This window comes from Myotis davidii, unplaced genomic scaffold (assembly GCF_000327345.1).
Source record: "Myotis davidii unplaced genomic scaffold, ASM32734v1 scaffold520, whole genome shotgun sequence".
NCBI classification, from domain to species: domain Eukaryota; kingdom Metazoa; phylum Chordata; class Mammalia; order Chiroptera; family Vespertilionidae; genus Myotis; species Myotis davidii.
This window is the reverse complement of record NW_006292908.1, coordinates 583,689-602,047: the sequence shown is the minus strand read 5'-3', so window position 1 is coordinate 602,047 and position 18,359 is coordinate 583,689. Positions and strand designations below refer to the sequence as shown.

The following is an 18,359-nucleotide window of genomic DNA, read 5'->3' as shown; positions in this document are numbered from 1 at the left end:
GATATATTTTATGATTAGGTAGGGGGTCCTTACCTTTGTGGCATTTTTTGGCTTGAGGGAATTCACATAGAATTAGAGAAGGTACATTTTATAACTATACTAGAGGCCCGGTGCATGGATTGGTGCACATGGAAAGTAAATTACTAGTAGAAGGTGGCCGGTGGGGTGGGACTGGGCGAGATGTGCTGGACACGCCCTGAGCCAACCTCCTGTGGTCTTTCCCCGGCCGGCCACACCTGGGGCGGCGCTGGGGCTCGAAGGGGCGTCTGTGGAATGAGCGGGGTCCCTCTGGCAGGTGGGGTCCCTCAGCCTGGCCTGTGGAGATCAGGCTGAAACCGGCAGTTCAGCATCCACCAAGGGGTCCCGGAGTGCAAGACAGCACTCTGCAAAGTTGCTGTTGCTTGGCAGCTCCTGTGTTGAGCGTCTGCCCCCTGGTGGTCAGTGCATGTCATAGCTACCAGCTGGTCGCTTAGGCTTTTATATATATGGAAGATGATCGCACACTTGTAATAGATTGTCTCTTTGAAATTTCTAAGTATATTTTATAGTAGAAAATAAGTTATAGATAAAGAAATTCATTATGATATTTCTGTTTGGTCATTCAGTCTTATCCTATTTGATGGATATCACTACTTTAATTTTTTTCATTTTTATTTTTTTAAAAGCAATGTTTTGGTAAGTTTTTGAAAATTTAGAAATAGTCATTTTATATTTCTGCTTTCCCTTTGGACATGTTAAGTCAGTTCAGGTTTATTGGTCAGTTTCCCAATTCTGAATATTTTATTAAATTTAAAAAGAAAGCTTACTGTGTCATGATATTCTCTCTCTCTGTTTTTCCTTTTATAGCCAACACGTATCTCTTTATGGTACAAGCTCGAGGAATAATGTTGAGAGAAAATGTGAAAACGATAGGACATATGATCAGGCTTTACACAAATAAGAACACGACACTCAACGGCACAGGTAAGACTGCTTCCTGCATCAGCTGGCTCTGCTTCTGCCTCTTAGCCTTGTAGGTACAAAGCAGTGACCCGTCCTCCAAGCTCTGGTTTTGCCTCCAGGTAACTCCCTGTGAAAGATGAGGGTGTCCCCTCCTAAGTGTCCTGGAAAACCCTTTCACTGCTCGAGCCAACACTGTGACGCATTCTATTCTAGGAGCTATAAAGGTCCGAGACCTATATAAAAGTGATGAGGGTTTTTTTGCAAAGATACCCAAGTGAATTCTTGCAAACCTGAATTCAACAAAATAGAAAAGTAGCTTGTATTTTTCCAATTCCTTTGTATTTAAGACTAGAGGCCCGGTGCACAAAATTCGTGCACTTGGCGGGGGGAGTCCCTCAGCCCGGCCTGTGCCCTCTTGCAGTCCAGGAGCCCTTGGGGAGCGGGCCTAAGCCATCAGTCAGACATCTTTAGCGCTGCCGCCGAGGCGGGAGAGGCTCCCGCCACTGCCACTGCGCTCGCCAGCCATGAGCCCAGCTTCTGTGGGAGCACACTGACCACCAGCGGGCAGCTCCTGCGTTGAGCGTCTGCCCCCTGGTGGCCAGTGCACATCATAGCGACTGGTCATTCCGCTGTTTGGTCGATTTGCATATTAGCCTTTTATTATATAGGATAAATTAACTACAAAAAGAATATTTTATTCATAGTAGCTATTCTTCCCCCCCCCCTTTTAATGTTTATTCTAAGTCCTAAAATGTTTTTCCAACTGTGTCTAGAAAATACTTACTGTTTTTCATTATCAAAGGTTCTTAATCATTTTATGAACTTTTTAGGGGCTAAAGGGGAATTATGTAAGATTAGAAATTAGTAGCTGCTCTTGTCTTTTAAAAATATTTTCTGGAAGAATGTTCATTAGAGCTACCTGAGGTTAAAATGTAAGTAACATGCCAAATGAATGACGGTGAGATGGGTGTGAGTGGGTGTCAGCGTTGTGCTCCTTTACGCCTGCTCCACACCGCCTCCTGAGAACGGTGGGCTGCCTCTCTAAAGGGCTCAATGGCTGGTGGTCAGCTGTTTCATCCTCTGTATTCTCCTTTTAAACAGTTAAAATTAAAGATTTAATTTGTGTCAGCAGTTCCTCAGTTTTGCCCCTGTGAACAACATACACACATACTACACTGATAGGACGGTCTTACCTCCCAGCCACAGATGTTGTTTCTTAAAATGCATGTTAAGGTAGGTGATAGTTTTAGACCCTTCTAAAAATTCAAGACTCTAACATATAGATTCTTTTAAAAAAATAATTCTTTATTGTTGAAAACATTATATATGTCCCCCCTCCCCCCCATTGACCCTGTACAGCCCCCTTTCTCCCCTCCTCCCCCCACTTGAGGCCTTCAGCACCCTATTACCTGTGTCCATGGGTTATGCATAGCTGCATAGTATTCCATGGTATAAATGTAGTCTCTTTTTTATCTACTCGTCTGCTGATGGGCACTTGGGCTGTTTCCAGATCTTAGCTATTGTAAATTGTTCTTCTATGAATTTAGGGGTGCATACATTCTTTCTGATGGGTGTTTCTGTTTTCTTAGGATATATTCCTAGAAGTGGGATCACTGGGTCAAATGGCAGTTCCATTTTTAATTTTTTGAAGAAACTCCATACTGTTTTCCATAATGACTGTACCAGTCTGCATTCCCACCAGCAGTGCACTGTGGTTCCCTTTCTTCCACATCCTCGCCAGCACTTGTCATTTGTTGATTTGTTGATGGTAGCCATGCTGACAGGTGTGAGATGGTACCTCACTGTGGTTTTGATTATTTGCATCTCTCTGATGATTAGTAACTTTGAGCATTTTTTCATATCTAACATATAGATTCCTTTTTAAAAAATATATTTTATTGATTTTTTACAGAGAGGAAGGGAGAAGGATAGAGAGTTAGAAACATCGATGAGAGAGAAACATTGATCAGCTGCCTCCTGCACATTCCCCACTGGGGATGTGCCCGCAGCCGAGGTACATGCCCTTGACCAGAATCAAACCCGGGACCCTTGAGTCTGCAGGCCGATGCTCTATCCACTGAGTGAAATTGGTTAGGGCTAACATATAGATTCTTAATTTAATTTCACAAATGCTTCTATAAGATCCTTCCTAGTTATTTGCCAAATTTGTGTTATGGTCATCACAAATCAAAACATTCCTAACTGTCTTCTCTTTATTTTATTTTAGAAAGACTGTCTCATTGCTGTTGATGCTTTATTTAGTGAAACTCTCATTAACTGGTCGCCTTCATTGGTCTTCTGAATAGTAGGCCAATTTTAGGAGAAGCGTATACATCTTAAGAGCTACTTTAGGACTTGTCCTGGTTGAATAAGTTGATTGTAAAGGTGTTCATTAACAGAGGTAGTAAGCATCTATACATTACTAAAAATCTGTGTATAATCCAGTTCTTTTCCTGGGGTAGGGGGTTTTTTGTTTTGTTTTGTTTTTTTAAATATATATTTTATTGATTTTTTACAGAGAGGAAGGGAGAGGGATAGAGAGCCAGAAACATTGATGAGAGAGAAACATTGATCAGATGCCTCCTGCACACCCCCCACTGGGGATGTGCCCGCAACCAAGGTACATGCCCTTGACCGGAATCGAACCTGGGACACTTGAGCCCGCAGGCTGACGCTCTATCCATTGAGCCAAACCGGTTAGGGCATGGGGTAGGAGTCTGTTATGTGTGCGAATGTTAAGCATAAACAGGAGAACTGATTGCTTGGGCAAGATGAACTTTCCCTCAACCCCCTAAAAGTGGGAAAAGCAGGAAATCCTTTCCTCTTCTCACCAAGTCATCCTTTCAATAAAGACTGAATAGCCAATGCACACTTGGATTACATTTTGCTTACTTTTTAAAAAAAATCCTCACTCGAGGACATGTTTATGGATTTTTAGAAAGGGGTAGGGGGAGAGAGAGAGAGAGAGAGAGAGAGAGAGAAACACTGATGTGAGAAACAGTGATCCATTGCCTCCTATGTACGCATGAACCTGCAGCCTGTCGGTGTACGGATGACGTTCCAACCAACCGAGCCACACTGCCCAGGGCAGATGTTTATGAACCTTTGAAAACTCTTCACATGGGGCCTTCATCGGCAGGAAACTGTTCTTGGGAGACAGTCAGTCGTCGCATCAGTTAGGACTTGGATTTGGTTGTAAGAGAGACCCAACTGTGATGCTTTAAACCAGCAGTTCTCAACCTGTGGGTCGCGATCCCTTTGGGGGTCGAACGACCCTTTCACAGGGGTCGCCTAAGACCTTCGGAAAACACAAATATAATTACCTATTGTTTTTGTGATTAATCACTATGCTTTAATTATGTTCAATTTGTAGCAATGAAATTGGGGGTCACCACACCATGAGGAGCTGTATTAAAGGGCGCGGCATCAGGAAGGTTGAGAACCCCTGCTTTAAACACATGAGGGCCCTGTTCTCTGTAGAAGAGGTTTGGAAGTCGGGCCCTGTTACTGAGAGAGAAAGAGAGGGGGCGGGGAACAGGAGTTGGCATAGGCAACCATGATCTCTGCCATTTTCATTTATATTGGACAATTAGTCCAGTTCATGTACCTACCTAGATACTGGGATACGGCATTAACAGAAACATCCTCCCTTTGTATGAGGCTTTGGGAGAGAGGGGGACATAGTTATAATGCAGTTGTCTATTTCTGTATGAATTTACACTAATATGATCTAATCTACCAAAGCGGAGATCATTGCCAATAAGATGTACAGAGAACTGACTTCTAGTGGGGAGAATTGATTGACATGCACTGCCTCATTTAAAATTTAATACTTCGATTAGTTCTTAAAAGTTCTCATCGCAAGACAAAAAGTTGTAACTATGTCTGGTGATGGATAGTAACTACACTTGTGGTAATCATTTTGCAACATGTACATATGTCAAAGCATTATGCTGTACACCTTAAAGTAATACAATGCTATATGTTAATAAAAATATCTTCCTATATAATAAAAGGCTAATATGTAAATTGTCCCCTCGACTGGGAGTTGGACCAGGGGTCAGGGCCAGCTGGGGGGAGGGGCTGCGACCGGTTGGCCAGCGGATTGGGGGCGAGGCCGGCCAGCCAACTGCCTGCAGCCCCTCCCCCCGGGCTGGCCCCCCCAATCTGATTGGGGGTGGGGCCAGCTCACCAACTACCTGAATCCCCTCCCCTTGGCTGGCCCAGCCTGATCGGCCCCAATTAGGGCGAGCCAGCCGAACCCCACCAGTGCACAAATTTGTGCACCAGGCCTCTATTATAAAAAGAAAATGTAACATTTAATGGCAAATAGGTTGTGTCAGTTATAAGTACGTTTGATTTCAAAAAGGGGTTTTTACCCCTGTACCTGACTTTCGGAAGCATCACATGTAAATAGATTCCATGTAAAATATTTTTCTTAAAGAAATCACACTCTCTCATAATCAAACGGTGCCTGGCCTTGTGGCTGCGGAGCGAGTCGAATAAAAAAAAGATGTACTCAGTGAGCGATGGCAGAAGCAGATAATGAGGGTCATGCACCGTTAGGGCTGGTGGTTTGTTAGCAGTGACCCAGCGCACTGCCTGCTGTAATGGATGCATGTCCCGAGGCCCCGGACATGGCCAGAGCGCCTGGACACGCTGGTGGTGAACAGATTAGGACTCACTGGGTTTCTGTTACCGGCTCACCCTGCCCTTTTGCAGGAAAACCATGGTCCTGGCGAGTCTCCTTGGGCCCTGATCCTTCCCCGTAAGGCCGGGAGGGGACGGGCAGCACTTCCTCTGCGTTTCCCCTCCCCCGGGTGTGGCTGGGGAGGTGGACCCGCTCATTAGATGAAATAACGTCTCCGCTGCAGAGCAGCTGTGGGGACCCGTCTCGGTCGCACCTGCCACACAAACCCTTTAAAACCGACTTGGAAAGCGTGGTTCGCCCGGAGGGACCTCACCCCCCTGAAGGAATAATGATTTTGTGGGTTTATTACAGGAGAGTCCCTCAAACCTTAGGTCGTCTTCGGCTCTGGTATCAGTTGTGAAGTGCTCATTTGCAGTCATTTTCCACTGTGTTGCCGGAACTTCATCAGATACTTAAACTCAGAGGGAGTCTAACTTCACAAAAGACAGATTCAGACCAGTGGCGGGGGGTGGACAGGCTTCTACACATAACACGGGGTGACGTCCGTGCCACCGGACACAGTGCTCGCGGGGCCCAGATGCTGCTACGAGCCTGGCTGTGAGTTGAGGGCCGTGGGATCCTTTCTAAGCCTGTGGCCGAGAGAACCGTGCAGCTCCAACACTTTCTATTTAAGGGACATGCAGAGAGTAACGCTGCATGATTTTACAGTGTTTTTTTTTGTTTTGTTTTTTTTTAACGTGGTTCTTTAAAAACTGATAAAAGTGCTGCAGGGGCTCCTTTGTGAGAGTCCGTCCTTCTCACATGGAAATAAAAGGTGCGATACCCCCCCGCCTCCTGTTGCCACGGACTCCCCAAGGCGCCCCGTTAGCAGCTGTTGGCAGGGATGCCAGAGAGCTCACGTTTTCTGGGAGTTGGGTGTGGATTTCCAAACGCACAGTGTGTGGCCGAGAGAGGGGCCCAGGCGTCAATGGCGAGAATGAATCAGTCCCGCGGAGTCGGGCACGTCTTACTGAAAGTTAACTTATAACGGAGGATGTGTGAGGGGTGACATTTTCTGGGTGATGAGCAAGGTGGTCTCTGGAACCCAGAAAGGCAGTGACGCCCGGGACAGCCCGATCCGTCTGCCTCCCCTCCTGCAAGTGCACAGCGCGCGGCAGCTGCTCAGCCAGCAGAGCAAGGCCCCGGAAGGGAAAGGAGGAAGTTATTTTGGGAATAACTTTAAATTTGATATCTGTCTAGATATATTTTTTCAAAGCCTCCTACGGAAAGAATCAGAACATTATTGGACTTCCTTATACTTGTGTTGTGTGTCTTTAAATTTCTCCGTCATCCGTGGGTGAGATGAGACGTAGGTGGTGGGTGACTCGAGGGGTGTCTGTGGCTTTAGTCTGTCCCTGGGCACACAGGACGGTCGCTGCCCACGGAGCCCCCTCCCCCTCCCCTTCGCTGGAGGATTTTCCTCGGCCGCTTCCCGGGCGCCCAGAGAAAGGGTTCCCTCCGGGCCTCCCGTGCTGGTGGAACAGGCCATAGATCGTCCCATCACCGGTCCCATCACCCGTCCCGTCACCCGTCCCGTCACCCGTCCCTGTTTGTCACGTGGGCTTTCTGGCAGCACAGGCACGATGCCCTCTGCGTTCCTCCCTGGCATTTCCGGGCCGTCCTTTAAAATCGGACCTTCTCCTCCAGCTTTCGTCTCTTCCTGGTCCCCATCAACCTCTGCTTAGCAGCCTCGGGGCAGTGGGGGGGGAGGGGGGAGGCAGCAGGTGGCCTGGAGTGGGCGTGTCTCTGCTCCCAGTGCCACCCTGGCCCCCAGCTGCATCCCCCCTAATTCCATGTTGTAGTTAATCCTCACCAGAGGGTGTTTTTCCATTGACTTTTGAGGGGGGGGGGGGGGGAAACATTGAAGAAGGAGAAGGAGAGAGAGAAACGGAGAAAGAGAGAGAGATGATGTGAGAGAGACACATCGACTGGTTGCCTCCCGCAGGGCAGGGGATCGAGCCTGCAACTGAGGTACATGCCCTTGATCGGAATCGAACCCGGGACCCTTCAGTCTGAGGGCCAATGCTCTACCCACTGAGCCGGACCGGCCAGGGCCCGGTAATTCCACGTTGATGATCAGTGGATATTTGTGTCAGGCAAAGGTGCACATGCTCCATATTCCGTGTCCAGGATTCTACCATTTTCCACAGTGAGAGCGGGTGGCGTGGCCTGTTGAGTAAGATAGAGGATTTGGACCTGCAGCCTCTGGCTTGCTGGTCACTGACAGGCTGCACTTTTTAAAAAAATATATGTTTTATTGATTTTTTTACAGAGAGGAAGGGAGAGGGATAGAGAGTTAGAAACATCGATCAGCTGCCACTGGGTATATGCCCGCAACCAAGGTACATGCCCTTGATGGGAATCGAACCTGGGACCCTTCAGTCCGCAGGCCGACGCTCTATCCACTGAGCCAAACCGGTTGGGGCGACAGGCCGCACTTGTAAGTCAGAGGCCTGTTCCCCCCTCTCCTACCTCCCTCACGCAGGCAGTTCCGTAGGAATCGCGCGCTCAGAGCAGATGGAATGAGAGTGTTCACATGTTCCAGAAGTTTCTGCCCGAGCTTCATTCCCTGCAGGCCCAGGAGACAGCACGTAGTCTCATCAGCCATTTGCAGCTCTCACCTCTTGCTCCCTGCACGTGGGGCTCATCCCCTTAGTCCGGCTTCCTCTCACAGGGCAGGGCCCCGGCAGATCAGACGTTAGTTCCAGGAGGAGGCCGACAGGTGATCTCTTCAGCTCCAGGTAGAAAACTCCTCAGGCTCCGGCTGTCCCCATCTGGGTCCAGTGCTCACCTGAGCCCGCTGCTCGGAGCTCCGTTAGTGCATCTGTCTACGGGCTCTCAGCTCTCAATCCATTTCTCTGACTGAAATCGGACACGGTCCCAGGAGGTGGGCACAGGGGAGCAGCCATGTTACCTTACCCTGCACCACCACGCTGGTGTGTGTTGCGATCAAGGATTTGAATTCAGCACTTGACCTTGGGGCTCTGGACCGGTTCCCCTTGCGTTACAGCTTGCTGAACCTGAAGATAGTGGACCTACTGTGGTAACAGCTCGGGCTCCCCAGGGAGCAGGCCAGGGCTGGACGTGACTGACGTAAAGGTTTGAATTGGGCCGTGTTACAGAAGTGAGTTGGGGTAGCTTGCAGTCCCCTGTGTGTGGGTGGTGAGAACGCGCTCCCCCCACGCCTGTGCTCCGTGGGTGCTCGAAGCCGTGCCTGTCTGTGTGGTCGTCGAGCACCCTGACTGTTGTGGTGGAGAGGATTCCCGCGTCCCTGGTGTACGGCCATCACCGCCCTTTCCATCTGGTCAGCCAGGGAGGGGTGGGAGCAGGTGTCCCACGCAGCCGCCAATGGGCCTGTATTGCTGCGCGCGGGTCAGGCCGGCTGCTCTCTGGGCCTGTCCCAGGGTTCCCTGGGGACACCTCGCTGAGAGGCCCCTTCTGGCGGCAGTGACTGATACATGGAGGAGGAGCCATGGCAACCGCATTTTGCTTTTCGCTCATTTTTTATAGGAAACTAGAGGCCCGGTGCACAAACTTGATGTGGGGGGGGGCGTGGTGTCCCTCACCCAGGCCTGCGCCCTCCCGCAATCCAGGACCCTTGGGTAGGGTCCCTAGGCCTGGCTGGCGATCAGGGCCTATTGGGATCCCCCCCCTCCCCCCCCAGCTGCCAGTAGCTGGCCCCGCCCCCACTGCTGCCACTGCTTGCCATCTGTGTGGTGCTCCCTCCTTCCCTCTGCCACCGGTTGCCTGGCCTGGGCCTCCCTTTGTGGGGCGATCAATCGCGGGGCCCCCAGATCGATCGCCCCACAGAGGGAGGCTCCCCCCCACCGCAGCACTGCCAACTGGGTGGCCTGGTCCTCCCTCTGCAGGGCGATCGTGGGGCGATAGAGGGACCCCTCTGACCAATCGCATCGCACCCGCCTTGGCTGGCCTGGCGCTAGTGCGTGTCATAGCGTGGTTGTCCGGTAGGTCATCCAGATGGTTGTTCTGGCTGTTTGGTTGTTTGGTCAATTTGCATATTATGGTTTTATTATTATAGATTCCTTTTAAGTGCTTCTGTAGATTGCAGATCTTCTCACAGTGATGGTGACATATTTCAAACTAGAAGCAAAGCCAAAGGCAGTTTTTGGTTGTAACTTTTTTCTCTCTCTCCAAGATTATCCTGAAGGCAGTAATTCAAGTGATTATCTTGTTCAGACAACAACGTATCTTCCGGAAAACTTCACGTACTCTCCATACCTCCCCTGCCCAGAAAAACTGCCTTACATGCGTAAGTGTCGCTAATTTGACTTAACTGTTTGCTTGTAATTATGATAAAATAATAAAAGTCACATGATGTGAGCATGCCAGGCACACATCATTACTATAGTGCTGGTGCTCATACTGTGTAGCATGCTGTTCAATTTTTGTTGTTTTTGTTAAGAATATTTTTGGAGAGGGAGGGGGATTAAAAAACTAAAGAAAAAGCTTATCCCAGCAGTAACCTCTATTGTGAGTTCGATATGTTTTCTTACAGTTTATTTTAAAATTACTTAAATTTTTACCCAAGGATATGTTTATTGAGAGAGAGAGAGAGAAAGAGAGAGAGATCATTGTGAGAGAGTAACATTGACTAGTTGCCTCCTGTGTGTGCCCCGACCTGCTGGGCCCCCATCAGGGTTTGAACCTGCAACCTAAGTATGTGCCCTGACTGGGAATCAAACCTGTAAGTTTTCAGTTTATGGGATGACACTCCAACCAACTGAGCCACACAGGCCAGGGCTAAAATTACTTTTTATATAGATAGATGGCTGGTTAGAAAATGAAAATGTTTCAAAGGTTTTAAGAATTTGAATAAATGGTTTTACATTACATTTCATTCTGTAAATTGCTCTTTTTCTTAATTTTTGAGAACCATGCAGGTGGGTACATGTAGATCTGTCTCTTCCATTCACTGCTGTACAGTGCGTCTTTGAATAAACGTACCTTGTATCTCATGTACCTGTCTCCCTGCTGATGACAGTCTAGGCTGTTTCCACATTTGCTGTCACCAAGCAGTGTGTGAGGAACACCAGGCTGAGGTCTGTGCACATGTGTGTGTGTGCTCGAGGGCTCACCCAGAGTGGAGTTGCTGGGTAGGCTGGCCTGGTTCTGTGCCAGAGCAGCTGTGCCAGTCTATACCCCCACGCCAAGCACGAGGGTGCCCCTCTGATGTCGACGGACTCTTTTTTAATTTTTGCTAATCTGCTAGATAAAAATTAAATCTCACTGTTTCAGCTTTTGCTTTCCTCAACACTCAGGGGTTTAAGGCACTCGTCATGTGACTGAGTGGTTTTGAATGTTCTGTCATCATTTCCTGTATCAGTTCCTTGTTGGGTAATGAGGCTTTTGCATTGGTCACTGGGAGTCTTTTCATACATGTTCTGGGAGTGACCTGTTGTCTGCTCTCTGTGCTGTAATACCTTTCACAGCCCCTGGGTTTCTTCATTTTGCGGATGAAGTTTATTTTACGACAGTTTAACATTGTGATATTTTCAAGTGTACCAGTCACTTTAAGGTTTTTGCTTTTTGTTTTGTTTTTTCCAGTGCTTCTGACTTTAATTAGCCACTAGAATACACTACCTCTTAAGACTGGATGATAGAGAATGAGGATAATACATGTCTCCAAATGTTCTACTTCTTAAAATATATCTGCTGGGGTCCAACCCCAGCAGGTCCAGGGGTCCCCAAAGATGTGGACGGAGTCGGCGAAGAAGGAATGACACAGAGACAGTGTTCAGTTGATCAGCAGCCTAGCCAGGATCTCTAGCCAAGTTCTGGTCAGGATCTCCAGCCAGGTTCTGTGTCCATGTTCTCTTGCTAGGTTCTCCAGCCAGGTTCTGTAGCCATGTTCCCTCACTAGGTTCTCCAGCCAGGTTCTGTCCAGGTTCTCCAGCCAGGTTCAGTCACCAGGTTCTAGTCAGGTTCTCTTGCCATGTTCTATCCAGGTTCTGTAGCCAGGTTCTGTCTCTAGTTTCTTCAGCCATGTTCTCTCGCTAGGTTCTGTCTCTAGGTTCTGTGTCTAGCTTCTGTGTGGGTTCTGTCTTCTAAGTTCTGTCTCTAGAATCTTCATCTAAGTTCTGTGTCGGTTTTTGCTTTTTGTGTGTTTTAAGAAAGCTTTCTGTACCCCAATGCCATGCAAATGCTCTCCTTTATTTCCTTCTAATAATTTTATAATTTTGTTTTTTTAACTTTTGTGTAGAAATCAAGGTATTGTATTTTAAATATATGTATTCTTCAAAATTGTGAAGAGAATACATTATCACTACTAAAGAACATTACAATCACTCAGAGGCAACATGGCTATTATTTTGGCTTCTTTTTCATTGTATTCCCTTTTAAATATACTTTATACATATGAGTGTATATCTTGATTTTTATATAACTAAAAATCTAAATTAATATATTTTTGAATTACTTGTGTATCACTGTGTTCTCATGTCCTCAGTACCTAAGTGTGTTTTTTTATGTCTTGACCTGAGTTGACTGAGGAATTTGGCCTTTGTCTGCCATATTTGTAGGATTCTTTTCCATTTGTAGTTCATAGACATTATGGACCTGTAATAAAAAGAAAGATTCCCCTTTTAGTATCAGCTAAGGCCATGGTTCTCAAATTTTGGCCCGTGTCAAAATCCCCAGTTGTCTTATAAAACACAGATGCTGAGCCCCTTAGATTTCAGAGTCAGCAGGTCTGGGGTTCTCGTGTCCGACGGCTCCCAGGCCACCTGGATGCTAGTGACTTGGGCCACGTTCTGAGACCCGCTGACCTGGAGTTCTGGTCTCCCTTCGGCTGCACACAGCCTGGGGGCTTTCATAACTCTCTGCTGACCCCTACTTTTCTGGCTTCACTGATCTGACACAGCGCCCGCCCGGTATTTCTAGTAAAAAAACCCTCAGTAGATTCTGAGCGTGCGGCCCCTTTACTTTGTTACTGCGGCCTTGATTTTCTGAAAATGTATGTTTCTGTCTGCTGGGCTGAGAGCTCTGAGCAGTGCTCTGTTGAAATATTGATGACAGTGATTTCATTTGCATAATTCACATATTCAAGGGCGTACAGCTTTCAGGAAATCTTCCCATTGGGGTTAGTTGCCATTTTCTTCATCAGCGCTTTGCAAGTGCTAATGAACTGCTCACAAGCACTGCCTGCCACGCCTTTCCGGGCCTCCTCCAGCCCCCACTCGCCGTCCCTCAGTCACGCTGGAGCGAGGGCCTGGCTGCTCCGCACTGCCTGCCCCGTGGGCTTTTCTGGTTTGTTGTTCTGAGTATTTCCTTTTAATCTTTATTGTTGAAAGTATTACAGACGTCCTCCTTTTCCCCCGTTAACTTCTTCCAGCCGCTCCCTCCCCTCCCCAGGCCCTCACCACCCCATTGTTCCTGTCCGGGGGTGATGCATCTATGCAGACAAGCTCATTGGTTGATCTCTTCCCACCCTCCCTCCCCTGCCTTCCCTCTGAGGTTGGACAGTCTGTTCATGCTTCTGTGACTCTGGGTCTGTTTCCTGCTTTCGATCATCAGTTTATTTGGTTCATTATCCCTGCGTGTCTTCGTGCTGCTGCCCCTTTCCTCAGTCTTTTTATTTTTTAAATAAATCTTTATTGTTGAAAGTATTACATATGCCCCCCCCCCATTGCCCTCTCCACCTTTAGTCTTTTTTTTATATGTTTTTATTGATTTCAGACAGAGGAAGGAATAGGGAGAATCATTAATTGGCTGCCTCCTGCAGGCCCCCTACAGGGGATCAAGCCCACAACCCGGGCATGTGCCCTGACCAGGAATCAAACCGTGACCTCCTGGTTCATAGATCGACGCTCAACCACTGAGCCACGCTGGCTGGGCTGCTCCTCTGTCTTGCATTCTTCTACAAGAGAGGGTGACACTCATCTGGTCCGCTACTGCTCACACAAGGCCTCCCCGTGGGCAGCCGGTTTGAGTCCAGCACCGAGCGCTTGTCCAGTTAGCTGTGGCCACAGTGACGGGGTTACTGGGCAGGAGATATGGCCCCATACAGGTAACTCCGTGGAAAGGGGCCGTGGGCTCAGCCAGCACAAGGAGGCTCCTGCCGAGAGCGCCTGGCGTGGGCCGTCCAGGAGGCCCCTTCACTAGTGCGGGTCTTTGCCAAGGGGGCCTCCGTTTCCCCGTGCGTGAAGTCTGGGGTCACAGTATCGACCTCAGAGCGTTGCAAGGATAAACAGCAGCGCAGCGCTTGAACCTAACTGGAGTTAATTCCATATTCCCTCTCCTTCTCCTCACTTCTCTAAATGGTGTAGTCAGGCTGTGAGTGATCAAGGGAATGAGAGACCTGGGAGATATGTGTGGAGTCGAAGAGTTGTATAGTTGGCTCTGCGTCCTTAAATTCGTTTAATTAACAAGGTTATTTCCCCGCGATGGTAGACCCAGCATAATAACATTCCTGAGTGTAAAATCTTATTATAATATCACACAAAATAATTGAATACGATACCTCCCCAAATAATAGTTATAGGAAGTTCTGTGTAAGATTAAGATCTACTTAGGCGAAAACCACTCAAGTGTGAATGGTACTTCATTGTCTTAACAATCACCAAAAGTGAAGTTAAGGCTTAAAACTGGTGAGCTTGATTATCTCGCTGTGACTTCTTTTTGCTTTTTCTCTAGCGAAGCGATGAGACTTTCCATTGCATTATCGTAAAGATAGCATCTGAAATTTCCAATAGGAATTCAGATAAAACTGATTTCATGGATTTCAGCAATATTTTATATTCAGCCAGTTACACCATACGGTCTATTTTAATGTGATTATTTATACACTATGAATGAATACTCCTTGTTACGTTAGTACTTACAGATTCTCCAGATGGCAAATACACGTTCATTTAAAATACAATTTATGTGAAACTGTCTGTGCTAACAAAGTGAAATAGAAGTCCCACCTTTCTGAGAGCTGACAGGCGGTGACTGCGTAGCGCGGATGCATGCTTTGCTTTTTCCGGGTGAGGTCGAGATGGAGAATGTCAGTTGTGCGCTTTGCTTTAAAATAAAGATAGGCTGACCTGTGATTTTCCCGACTTTTCATTCTTATTCCAATAGAACACATTTGCAGTGGCTTTTATATTCTGTCCTTACTGTTTGTGGAATAGCTCCTTTTATGGGTTAGCCCAGACAGTTTCTATAGTTGCTAGTTTTCTTTCTTTTTTTTAAATATACTTTTATTGATTTCAGAGAGGAAGGGAGAGGAGGAGATAGAAACATCAATGATGGGAGAGATTCATTGATTGGCTGTCTCCTGCATGCCCCACACTGGCGATAGAGCCCTGGGCATGTGCCATGACCAGGAATCAAACTGTGACCTCCTGGTTCATAGGATGCTTAACCACTGAGCCACACCAGCCAGACTAGCCTTTTCAACACAACAAAAGCTACAAGGACGTTTTGAGATGAGTTTAAATCAGTAGTTCTCAACCTTCTGGTCCTTTAAATACAGCTCCTCATGTTGTGACCCAACCATGAAATTATTTTCGTTGCTACTTCATAACTGTAATGTTGCTACTGTTACGAATCATCATGTAAATATCTGATATGCAGGATGGTCTTAGGCGACCCCCGTGAAAGGGTCGTTCGACCGCCAAAGGGGTTGCGACCCACAGGTGGAGAACTGCTGGTTTAAACAATTCAAATGAAAATCAGCCAAGAGGGAAAAGGTTAGCAAGCAAACTTCAGGAAAGCTCAAATCATGATTAATGTAATAAACCGTCAGGCATATAGTTATTGTTGACAAGGGACATGGGAGTCACTTTTGAGTAGACAAGCAGTTGTTGAGCCGAGGCCACACACACAGTAGGCTGGGCTCTGTTGATCGTGGGGGCAGGAGGAGAAAAGCTAAACATGACCTTATGTACCAGCTGGGCAGATAACGGGCTCAGAGAAAGGCAGTGAGCTGACGGCCATGAAACGGTTATGTGTAAGGAAGGGAGCCAGACAGCACTTCATTCCCGAAGGAGAAGGGAGATTCCAGAGAGAGGGGCGCCTGGAAGAGGGGAGGGGACAGCATCACAGCACCGGAGGCCCTGCGTCCAGGAATGAGGGTGGCCCTGTGACGGAGGGGGGTGTAGTGGGACGTGTGGGGGAGAAGGCTGGACAGGGAACGGAAGGGCCTGGTAAGGGACTGAGCAGTCCGAGGGCTTTGTGGGTTCCACGACTCCGTAGGCGCCCATGCGGTGGGCTTCAGAGGGAGTGGAGCCCCGAGTGTGTAAGCCTCGGGTTGAGTTATGGCCTGGTCTTCATCTCTCTAGGGTGGGGGTGCAGAGCTTTCACAGGTCCAGGGGCAAACAAGGAGAAAGCAGAAACAAGCCAACAATACCCTGCTGCCCTAGGGACTGCAACATTCATTAGCTTCGAGTAGATGAAGGATGGATTCGGGTGGTACTTCAGAAAGATGGTACTTCTTATGAGAAGTTGAAAATGGACGAAAATGGGGAAATACTGGAATCTGGAAGACCAGTGAGGAGCCTTCTGTAGGGGCCCAGGAGGAATGACAGGGGCATGTGCCCGGGTGGTGGCGTTGGAGAGAGGAGGAGGCTGTTGACCAGATGGTCGGTGGTGACGGACCGAGGGACCAGGGTTAATTTCGAGGTTTCTGGCTTGGTGACCGTGAACGGAAACAAACAGTGCCGGGTCAGCACCGCGTTCGGAGAGTGGGGGAGTGAATGAGCTCGGTGCTGGGCTGTTTTGTTTAAAGCTCAGGATGGGTAACTTGAGGTCTGGATGTCATCAGAGGGGCCTGAGCTGGAGACGAGAGGAAGTGAGACTAGAAGGAGGCTAAGAGCTGGTCCCTGGGGGACATGAGTCCGGGAGATGGAGGAACTGGAGAACACGGTCCCGGAAGCCAGCGCGGAGAGCACTCCAGGAGAGAGTGTTCCCTCTTGTCCTGTATCTCAAAGGAAGCAGGTGGAATGAGCAACCGGAGAGCCATCGAACTTGGCAGGTAGAACATGAATGGGCACCGCAGCGAGACAATGTCAGAGTGGTGGGTAAGAAGCAGAACACGCTGTCCCGAGAAGTGACTCAGAAATACATAAAAACTAATTGGTTAAACAAAAAGTTTGCTGGAAAAGGCAAGGAGAATGGGGGTAAGGAATCGTGGAAGGGGGGTGGTCAAGGAAAGAACAACGTAGGAAGAGATGGACTTGAGGGTTAGGTGTTGTGGGCAGAAACTTCGGAGAGACGAGACCTGGGAATAAGGGGACATAAGGGAAGTGTCCTTGGGGCCACATCTGGGGGAAGTGCCAGGAAACAGATGTGCTCAGGATGAAGAATGAGCTTCGGGAAGCAGTAGGGACACCACCTGCTCAGAGGCGAGGGCACCGTTATTTGGAGGTGCGGTGGAGAAAAGTGAGGGGGTTCATGCCTCTTTCTCTCATGTTCCTGGTAAAGTAGGAGGCCACGCACACATGAGGGGCGACCAAGGAGGACCGTGCCTCTTGGAGGGGAGGAGTAAATATTTAACAAGTTGCAGGGAAATGAGAAGTGGAGGCAACTGGTCATGAATTAACCCCTTCCCCGGCAGAAACTTGTATACTCGTTTTCACAAAATGTTCTTTTTCAGTCGTCAACGAGTATACTAAGAAAATATGGTAAAAAAATATGGTTTATAGGAAGACGAGTTACAAACTGTTTTCATAACCAGCATCAAAAATACTATATAGAACCAAAATAAAAAAATTAGTCTGAAAAAGAAACGTTTTTAACAAAAAAATTGTTGGGGAAGGGGTTAAAAGACGGCTAGCCAAGAGATCCCCTCCACCACCCCTGTGACGTCAAAATGCACATACAAGGTGACATCAGTTTCGGTTGATGGCTTACTCTATTCAAAGCAACGTATTAGATACTGCCACCAGATGATGGGGTTAATCTGTGTGCTTCGGTGGTATTTTTTTGGGTGGGGAATTAAAACTTGGAAAGTTGTGGATCAGTAGAGCAGGACAGGAGAGGGGAGGAAGTGTGAGTGTGTGCAAGCGTACAGGTGTGTCTTAATCCAGCAGATTCAGCATCTGGTGAAGGCTCCCTTCCTGGCTCATAGGTGGCCTGGTCAGGGCACATGCCCAGGTTGTGGGCTCCACCCCCAGTAGGGGGCATGCAGGAGGCATCCGATCAATGGTTCTCATCATTGATCTCTCTCTCTCTCTCTCTCCCCCCCTTCCTCTCTGAAATAATATATATATATATTTAAAAAAGAATCACATTTTAATAGAAAACACTACCCTGTGGTTTGAGCCTGCACATACCTAACAGACCCCAGACCCATCTAGGTCCCGCATCCCCAAGTGGGAGGCGTTGTGGCGTGTCTTGCGAATTCAGCATTGGGCTTACCTTCTTGAGAGCACAATCTCATCTGTAAGCGCCCATGTCTATAGAGCCGACTTAAATACCTCATTTACACACCCGTGGAAACTTCAGCGTTAGGCAGTCACAGCCCGGGGCCTGCCTCGCCGGGCGCAGCGTGGTTGGTTATTCTTGCCCATGACCGAAGCGGGTTGGCCCCCAGGCCTTGTTGCCAAGACTGACAGGAGCTGCCCGCGACCTTCATTCTCCACTTCGCCCTCTCGTGGAGTGGCAGCCCCCCTTTTCTTCGGGCTCCCGGTTCTCCTGCTCTCCCCTTCCTATCCCCAGCCCCAGCTCCCACATGGTGAGTGAGGCTTTGATAAATGACATTATTTACATGTATGTGCTGATG

The 18,359-nt window shown here is 48.1% G+C and overlaps 1 protein-coding gene across 1 annotated transcript in view; it reads left to right on the top strand.

Moving 5' to 3' along the window:
- Positions 1 to 797: 797 nt before the first annotated feature.
- Positions 798 to 18,359, top strand: part of B4GALT6 (UDP-Gal:betaGlcNAc beta 1,4- galactosyltransferase, polypeptide 6) — a 50,057-nt gene continuing 32,495 nt past the window's right edge. The window contains exons 1-2 of the mRNA XM_006766371.2: positions 798 to 963; positions 9,789 to 9,902. Of these exons, the coding sequence (XP_006766434.1) occupies positions 813 to 963; positions 9,789 to 9,902 (265 nt within the window). The 5' untranslated portion in view covers positions 798 to 812. The remainder of the gene's footprint in view (positions 964 to 9,788; positions 9,903 to 18,359) is intronic.